At 37.9% G+C, this 9947-nt stretch overlaps 1 protein-coding gene and 1 long non-coding RNA gene across 2 annotated transcripts; both read left to right on the forward strand.

The window, feature by feature from the left end:
• The first annotated feature begins 6521 nt into the window (after window positions 1-6521).
• LOC145089255 (serine/threonine-protein kinase AtPK2/AtPK19-like) lies at window positions 6522-7697 on the forward strand. The gene is made up of 4 exons (XM_079027715.1): window positions 6522-7103; window positions 7173-7255; window positions 7346-7466; window positions 7539-7697. Exons 1-4 carry the CDS (start codon window positions 6522-6524, stop codon window positions 7695-7697), a joined length of 945 nt encoding a protein of 314 aa, XP_078883841.1.
• Window positions 7698-8381: 684 nt separating this feature from the next.
• On the forward strand, window positions 8382-8790 carry LOC145090310 (uncharacterized). The gene is made up of 3 exons (XR_013701486.1): window positions 8382-8427; window positions 8526-8651; window positions 8729-8790. It is a non-coding gene; the product is annotated as an uncharacterized LOC145090310 (long non-coding RNA).
• Window positions 8791-9947: the final 1157 nt, after the last annotated feature.

The following is a 9947-nucleotide window of genomic DNA, read 5'->3' on the forward strand; positions in this document are numbered from 1 at the left end:
TTACCATGACAAAGATTCTAAGTTAAAGGGAGAAGAAAGCAAAAGTCAGAAGAACCAGAGAAAGACTTTCGGGCCACACGAAGAACAGAACCGAGAGGATAGGTTCGGTCCCGAAAGCAACAGCAACTGAAAAGCTAGTTTCGGTCCGTCAAATAACAATAGGCAAAGACCTGATTTCAGTCCATCAAGCTGTTACAATAAAAGACCCAGTTTCGGACCACCAACCAACAACACCCAAAAATCCAACTTTGGTTCATCATCAAACAGCTACCGAAGGTCCAGGTTTGGTCCCCCAAATGATCACAACCGAAAGGGTCATTCCGAATCTCGAGTCAGGAAAGATTCTCATTCTAATTTCTTTTACTCTAATTCTACTCGTTCTCAATCTTCTTCTAAGCCCAGTTCTGTTCCTACACAAAATTCAAGATCATCAAGGGATTTGAAAGGAAAAAAGGAAGATTTCCTCAGCTAAGTAAGACCAAAAGCAGGCTAAAGTCCAAACACCAGAATCTGAATCCAAAACGCCTACAACTAATTCTAATAAAATCAAAGTGTTTAGTATTAAAAGAAAAGATGAAACAGCCTTAATAAAACGAAGATATCTTGTTGATGTTTCTCTTACTATTCCTGTTCCTGTGAAAGGCTCACGTGGACCCAAGAAACTTTGGGTTCCTAAATCTGCTTAATTTTTGAAGGTTATTAATGACGAGCAGTTTGACGAAGAATGGTACATTGACAGTGGCTGCTCACGTCACATGACAGGAAGGAAGGAAGAGCTAAGTGAGTTTCGATCACTTCAAAATGGTGGCAATGTCAAGTTCGGTAACAAATCCTATGGAACAATAAAGGGTTATGGGATGATAACCAATGGAGACTTCACAATAAGAAAGGTGGCGTATGTAGAAGGGTTGCAACATAATCTCATCATTGTATCTGAACTGGTGGGAGGTACCGGTCTCAAATTTTCATTCGACGAAGAAGGTTCAGAAATTATAGAGAAGAGGTCCAACAAGGTCATTCTCAAATCAGATCGAAAAGGCTAAGTGTTTCCTCTGAAACTCAGACCAATCAAAGGAAATCCAGCCATATGTCTTTTGTCCAAAGCTCATTCACACGAAAGTTGGTTGTGGCACCCAAGACTCTCACATCTCAACTTCAAAGACATCAACAAGCTTGTCACCGGCGGTCATGTTCGGGGTCTTCCATTGCTCAAGTTTGATCGGGAACACTTGTGCGCTGCATGCGAAATGGGGAAACAGAGTCGTCAAAGTCACCCATCGATTATAAACACAAAAGTTGTTGAACCACTTGAGCTGCTTCACATCGACTTATGTGGTCCATCATCAATCGAGAGCATTAGCGGTAGCAAGTATATTCTTGTTATTGTTGATGATTTCTCACGTTTTACATGGGTATTTTTTCTGAAGCACAAATCGGAGGCCACTCCTAAGCTAAAGATGTTTATCAAGCAGGTCGAAGTACAACTGAGAAAAGTCGGTCGAAACATTAGGAGCGACAATGGACTGGAATTCAAGAACAAAGAATTCAAAGACTTCTTGGCAGAAAAAGGAACCAGTCATAACTTCTCAGCCCCTTATACACCTCAACAAATTGGTATTGTCGAAAGGCGAAACCGATCCTTGTGTGAGGCGGCCCGAACTATGCTAAGTTTTGCATCTCTTCCCTTATATTTCTGGGCTGATGCTATTGTTGCAGCTTGTTTTATGCAGAACAGGTCTTATCTCAACAAGCGTTTCTCTCTCACTCCTTATGAGATCATCAACAACAGAAAGCCGAATGTAAAATTCTTCCATGTGTTCGGTTCAAGGTGCTTCATCTTCAACTCCAAAGAACATCGCAACAAGTTTGATGTTAAAGCTAACGAAGGAATCTTTCTGGGATATTCTCTTACTTCAAAGGCATACAGGGTTTTAAATAAACATTCTAGAAAGATTGAAGAAACCTATTATGTTCCGTTCGATGACAATTACGTCAAGAAACTAAAGATTACTGAAGAAGCAATTGGAGAGATTTTCTCTCAAACAGGTCAAGTCACAGCTACGATTGCTAATTTATTTGATCAGTTCGTAGACTTATTCGATGAACCTGAGAAAGCCACTCTCTCGGAAGCCAAGGCAGAAGACAACAAAATCAATCATCTGAAGCAGATTGTCGAAGATGCAGCCAAACAAATGGGAGAAGGAGAAACAGTTCGAAACGAACCTCCTCAGCACGACACTTCGGTTGAGGGGTAGAATCAATTCTCTTCAAATCAACAGGACTCACATTTTCAGGGGGAGAATCCAAACTTTGTAACACCCGAAAGTCCCGTAGCACCTGAAAGCCCGGCTACACCTGAAAGTTCAGTAGCACCTGAAGGTCCAAATCAACCTGAAGATCCAAATGATTCATCATCTGTCGAGGGGGAGAATTCTGATATGTTCTATGATGATTATATTCAATCAGAGTTGGAAGAAATGGTCAATGCTGAATTGGATCCATCCTATGATCCAAACTTTCCTCCTCTCACCAAATGGACCAGAGATCATCCTGTATCTTAGATAGTGGGTAATGTGTCTGAAAAGGTCGTAACCCGATCTCAAGTGAAGGCAAAGCAAACCTCCCAATTCTCCAAAGTAGAGTTCTGTATGTATAATTCCTTGGTATCCAAAGTTGAGCCAAAGACCGTCAATATTGCTCTTGATCATTCTGATTGGGTTCAGGCAATGCAAGATGAACTCAATGAGTTTGAAAGAAATAAGTTCTGGCGTCTCATTCCAACACCGAAAGATGCCTCGGTCGTTGGTCTCAAATGGGTATTCAGAAACAAAAATTGATAAGGAGGGTAATGTGATTCGAAAGAAAGCTCGTCTTGTGGTGAAAGGATACTGCCCGGAAGAAGGAATTGATTATGAAGAAACATTTGCTCTGGTAGCAAGGCTGGAATCTGTTCGAATATTTCTTGTCTATGCTGCACACAAGAACTTCAAGGTCTTCCAAATAGATGTGAAGTGCGCTTTTCTGAATGGGGAACTTGAAGAAACGGTTTACGTGGAGCAACCTCCTGGCTTTGTGAATGAAAAACATCCAAATCACTGCTACATTCTAGACAAGGCAGTTTATGGTCTGAAACAAGCACCTAGGGCATGGTATGAAACACTAACTAAGTTTTTAAAGATGTCTAAATTCAAAAAAGGTTCGGTTGACCCAACCTTCTTTCGTAAAAAGGAAGGTAACCAACCTATGATAGTTCATATCTATGTCGATGATATCATCTTTGGCTCAACGAATCCTAGCTTAACAGTTGAATTCAGAAAGCGGATGGAGACAAAATTTGAAATGAGCTCAATGGGTCCGATTAAACTTTTCCTTGGTTTAAACATTAGACAGGGACCCGAAGGCATCTTTATCAACCAGGAAGCATATACCAAGACTCTTCTTGCTAAATTCGGCATGATGGGAGATTCAAAAGTCAAAGTTCCTATGGCGTTCGACACCAAGCTCACACCATCCTTGGAAAAATCGGCAGTCAACATAACGCTATACCGCCAAATGATTGGTTCCCTAATGTACCTCACAGCTAGCAGACCTGACATAATGTTTTCTATGTGCTATTGTGCTAGGTTTCAAGCGAATCCCCCTGAACCACACATGCTAGCAGTGAAAAACATACTCTGATATCTGAAGCGAACCACCTCTCTCAGTCTCTGGTATCCCTCAAACTCAGGTTTCTTTGTTCAAGCCTACTCAGATGCAGACCTTGGAGGATTTGGTTTAGACAGGAAAAGCACCATAGGAGGCTGTCAATTCCTCGACGGGAAGTTGGTAAGCTGGCAATCTAAGAAAAAAACATGTGTTTCTCTTTCTACAGCCGAAGCAGAATATATTGCGGCCGCTTCTTGCACATCTCAAGTGATTTGGATCCAAAGCCAACTCCGGGATTATGGACTCAATATGAAAAAGATCCCTCTATATTGTGACTCAGAAAGTGCAATTAGGATCTGTCATAACCCCGTGCAACATTCCAAAACCAAACACATTGCATTGAGGTATCAGTTCATTAAAGATCACGTAGAAGACGGAAACGTAGAGATTCATTTTGTTCGCACTACTGATCAACTGGCTGACATCTTCACCAAAGCTCTTCCTGAAGCAAGTTTTAATAAAATTCTACAAGGGCTAGGTACCGAATTGGAAGGGAAATGAACCGAACGTTTGGTCTATTTCGGGTTCGGTTCACGTAAGTACCGAATTGAACCGAGCGCTCGGGTTCAGTCCTATTCACTTGTCTTCGCTTATCACTTAAAGGTAGTTTCTTTGGTTGTAAACTTTTCTGTACTCTTCTTTCTCAACTATTTCTCACTTATTTCCCAATTCTTTTTTTTTCAAACATTTTTTTTTAAAACCGAAATGAACCGAGCGTTCGGTCCATCTCCGGTTCGGTTCCAAAAAAAACTTTTGTTTGTTTTATTTTTGTTTTTCTATTTGAATCAAAAATTTCATAAAATCCAAAAATATTTTTCTTTACTTCTGTTTGTTTTTACCATTTGTGGATGATCAACTAGAAGCATACTGTTGTATGTTGTCCAAAGCCTCAACTGATTCTGAATAAAGCCTTCCTGACTTGGTATCTACAAACCTTGTCTTCCCAATTAGGCTATTATATTTATTCTAATCATGAGCTACCTTACTCTCTTTTCACATGAGATAACAGTTTTCTGCTTGGTCCTTATTTTAACAGCAGAGATACTTTGGTTTCTTTACACCACCTCCAATATTTTTCTCCATCCTATTCGCTTCATACACGTAACCCTTGAGACTCTCAGAACTTACCACTGAGGTTTATGGTTACACAATTTCTGTGTTTATGATCTTAGCTTCGTGCCACTACGTGCTAAGTGAAACCCACAATTCAATACCTATTATGCATTGACGGTGAACAATTAAATTTGCTCTTGTTTTCACTAATGAATTAATGAATTCACCCAAGTGGTTGTACCTTGAAATCTCTAATTTTTTATTTTTGTGTGATTCTTATGAAATTGTTAAAACCCATAACATTTCTTCCCTTAGAATCCCGTTTAAATTTTTTTGAGATTTCAACTCACTACTAGAAAAATAGCCTTTTACGACGCGCAAATTATGACACTCATTAATATATGTTACGCAAACGAGAGTGACATTAAAAAAGTGTCATCTCTTCAAAAAATTTAAGGATTTAGGTCACGCATTATTGCATGCCTTTAAATTAGTGTCAAAAGAAAAAAAATTAAAAACACGGAGGGCGTTGTACCTTAAATGCGCGCCCTCTATATGTGTCGCTTTATAATTTTAATGAACACGCGTTCCTTAGTTACAAGCGGGAAAAGAAAAGCCAAAAAATTAGAAAAGCCCGCTACCCTCCCTGCCCTAAGCATTTTCACGCATCTTTCATTCTCCTCACACTGTTGTGCAACTTCTCAATCAAAGATTGAAGGTTACGATTTCATCTCCATCTCTCGACTTCATCATCTCAATCAAGAAGAAGGGCTTCTGATTTCCATTCATCTACTTCATCGTTGCTGTAATTTCACCTTCTTCATCTCTCTGCTGTTATTGAGAATACTCGCCAATAGTTTTCTTATTCCCCACTCGATGTTGAAATTTTCAGAAAAAGCCCTAATTAAGTATTATACTCTCAAGTCTCAATATTAGAATCCAAATATTGATTCTCGTTTGTTGCTTATTCCCCACAGATAAATCGAAAAAAGGGAATTAGAATGAAGAAGGTAGCGGGAGTTTTGGTCCGGTGGTCGTGGTTCATATATCGAGAAAGGAAGATGGGAACGCAAGCAGCCATGGTGACTCGATAATGGAAATCAATCGAGAAAGGGGAAGCACCTCTGGTGCGGGATCGATTTGACAAAAGGAGAAGGGAGAAGCAGCGACTCTTCTCTTGTCTGCCACAGCTTGGGGGGGCGGGGGGAGGTGCTCCGGCGGTCTCCTTGGCTGTTCTTCCATGTCGCCAGCAGATTACATGTAGGGAGGGGACTCAACTAGTCCGATGGAGTAGGGAAAGTAACGACTGGTAGATCAAGATGATCGATCTATTCATGAGGAGGAGGAGGAAATTATTGGTTCCCGGTGAGCCTTCCTTGGCTTCTTAGACTCCGTCATCGGTAGAAATCGGAGGACCTTTGGGGTTTGGACAGATCGAAGGAAGAAGAATGAAGAAGTGGTGGTCTTTGGTGATTGAAGGTAAATGGATGGGGTTTTCTTGAACCTCACAGGTCGTATTCTTTCTTAGATTTAATGCTTTCCATGAATCTTTTTTGGTGATTCCAACACACACATAAATCAACATTCTCTCAAATTTCTTTGAAAATCCAATTGTTTACTTGAACTTCCTTCTAATTAAAGCCATTGGTAGAAGCCTTTCATCAGCTCGAATCTTAGTATCTTTCCATCCATAGTCTGTAATACTAATACAAACGCGAACAAAACACTCCTTTCTGTTTTCCAATTGTTTTCCAATTTCCACAATGGTTTCTTCTCAATTAACTGCTTTAATTGAAAACAAGCCATTCAAATCCTCCAAGAACTATTTCCAATTCCCAAAAAACCCTCCCAATGAAACATCAGATACTCTTGAATTGGACTTTTCTGATACATTTGGTCCTCTCCCACTGCCAGCTGGCAATTCTGAAATTCCAAGCGATGACCCTATGGTCATTTACAGCCGTTCACATTCTTTAGTGGGTCCCACGCCATGTGTAAGCCACTTGCTGAATCTAAGGAAGTTAACCTTATGTGAAACGGATGAATCACTGGAGGATTTCAGTGATGTGATAGATAAAGAGATTGAAGAAGAAGATTCTGAAAATGGTTGTAAGGTGAAAACCATAGGGCTTGAAGATTTTGAAGTCATGAAAGTTGTGGGGCAAGGGGCTTTTGGTAAAGTGTATCAAGTGAGAAAGAGAGATAGTTTGGAAATATATGCAATGAAAGTTGTGAGAAAAGATAAGATTGTGGAGAAAAATCATGTTGAGTATATGAAAGCAGAGAGAGATATCTTGACAAAGATTGTTCATCCCTTTATTGTCCAGCTTCGTTACTCTTTCCAGGTACTTTTTTTTCTAAATTCCAAAACTACCCTTTTTGTATCTGTCTATGCTCACTCTTTTAATCTTCAGACAAAATATCGACTTTACCTCGTTTTGGACTTTGTGAATGGTGGACATCTTTTTTTCCAGCTATATCATCATGGACTGTTTCGGTGAGTTTTATTTATTTATTTATTTATTTGTTTTTGTTACTTTAAAAATAAAATAAACTGATTAAGAATTTATGATTATGATTGTTTCAGAGAGGATTTGGCACGTATTTATGCTGCAGAGATTGTTTCAGCTGTTTCTCACCTTCATGCAAATGGGATAATGCATAGGGATCTTAAGCCTGAAAATATACTACTTGATGTGGATGGACATGTACTTTTTTTTGTTTTCTCTCTCACAAACACACACAGTTCTTTTATTAAACATGTGAGTTTATTTATTTAGGCATTGCTTACGGATTTTGGGCTAGCAAAAGAGTTTGATGAAAATGCAAGATCAAATTCTTTATGTGGAACAGTAGAATACATGTCACCTGAAATTATTCTTGGTAAAGGCCATTACAAGGCTGCTGATTGGTGGAGTGTTGGAATCTTGTTGTTTTGATCATGAATTGATAAACTAATAAAAGGATTCAAAGATGGCTGAGAATTTGGCAGAGGGCGATTTTCATCAGGTCTGCATAAAACAAATTGAATCAGATTCTTTATCAATTATAATATAAAATCATTAAACTGAGTTCGAGCTTGTGTTATATATATATATATATATATATATATATATATATATATATATATATATATATATACTTGCTCTTTTTGTAGAATCTACCAAGGTTCCTACCTGAGAATCTTGAGAATAATAAAATGTTGTACGAACGAGTTAGTGCGATTGCAGTAAAGAAAGGGTGCACTCCATCACAACTAGCATTGGCGTGGGTTCACCACCAGGGGAAAGATGTTGTGCCCATACCAGGAACCACTAAAATTGAAAACCTTCAGCAAAACATTGGAGCTTTATATAAAGATCCCCCCTTTTCTCTTTGTTTTTATATAAAGCAAAGCAAGTAACATGAAATGGATTGTTCTTATATAAAGATCCCCCCTTTTCTCTTTGTTTTCCACTTTTTGATATATTTTCGTATTTTCTAATTCAACTTTGTTTCCACTCTCTTAATCTTTTCTTTCGTGGTGGCCTGGTGGATTGGAGAAAGTGTCAAGATCTTATCTACAACACCACTAATAATATTCAAAGGCTGACTATCCAATAATATTTTGGCCCTGGTGATAAGTTGCTTGTTCCATCTTTAGCTGCAGCGAGGGCAGGGAAATCAAAGGTAATCTGAAATTCGATTATATAAGTTTTTAATGAGTCTCTATTTAATTGAAACTGATTTTAATTTTTACATTCTTTGGTTGATTTTTGGATTACCAGTTTATTATAGGGGATGGAACAAACATGTATGATTTCACATATGTTGAGAATGTTGCACATGCTCATGTATGTGCTGAAAGAGCTCTAGCTTCAGATGGATCTGCCTCAAAGAGAGCTGCAGGAGAGGTAATTTAAATAAACGTTTTCAATTTTACTTGAGACAATATAATATATGGAGTTTTTATTATTTTTTAAATTTCCAGGCTTACTTTATAACGAATATGGAACCAATAAAATTTTGGGAGTTCATGTCACTTATTCTTGTTAGGCTTGGGTTTGAATGGTATATTCTTGATTTTTGATTTGTTTTCAAGGTAAGATTAAAGCTCCACTTTGTCTTCATTTCTGATTTTATGTAGTTTGCAGGCCAAGAATCAAGATTCCTGCATCTATTGCAATAATCTTTATTTATTTTTATTTTTCAATGTGTTTGGAATTGGATTAGTTATGATGCTTTGACCTAACTCTAACTTATATATTGTTTTGTTAAGCTCTAGATTCCAAAATGAAAGCTGTCAGTGACACTAAAGACCTTAAAGAAGACCTTAATTATCAAGAAACGTAGGATGATATGACAATCAATGTATGTGTTATAATTCATATGGATAGCGATTTTACTTTTCATGTCATTGTTATTTATTTCTTTTTTTGTTTGCAGTTTCTTGCAAAAACTTTGGATGTTGTTCAAGACATTGATTGGGTCATTTCTCTTGGAAATGCTTTTGCAAAGCAGTATGAGCTTTATACATATGATGATGAGCATTCTGCACTACTTCACAGGTATGAACTCATTATCATTATCATTACATTTTTTTAATTAAATTGTCTTATTGAGAGTATTCTTCTCCTACAAATGTCTTGGTATACTTCTTCAGAAAGTTGATAACATGACTTATGTTCGTGATAAAATCGTCTGGATGTACAAACAAGCAAATAATCTAGATTTCAAGTATTCCAGCACCTTGATAATTATTACATTGATATGTTTCACATTTAACCCTGTTTTCTAATATTGTTTTGGTTGAACATGTTATTCCTCAAATTTTAACAGATTCTTGAATTGTGACCCACCCCTGCAGCTTTCTGAATGCAGGCTTATTTTGGTGTTGGATTAAATGGAGTTCTGGCTTGGTGTGTGCAAGTGGGAAGGAACCAACTCAATGCCCCCGGAGTTCTGGCACCTTCCATCTTTACTTCCTATGTATCCAGGTTAATCTAATCGTATTAATTCATGTCTCAAAGTGTGCATTCCAATATCAGGTATCATGATTTGTGTATTTATAAAATTTTGAAATAGGGTCTTGTTCAATGCTTTAGCTGTGTTTGCTCTAAGGGAGATCAACTTATCAAAAGTAAGTTACTTTTTCACCCTTTTATTTAATATTTTTGTGATTGAATGAAAGTCTTAATGAAAGTAATTGG

This window comes from Lactuca serriola, chromosome 2 (assembly GCF_051521515.1).
Source record: "Lactuca serriola cultivar US96UC23 chromosome 2, Lser_US96UC23_V15, whole genome shotgun sequence".
Classification (NCBI taxonomy): Eukaryota; Viridiplantae; Streptophyta; class Magnoliopsida; order Asterales; family Asteraceae; genus Lactuca; species Lactuca serriola.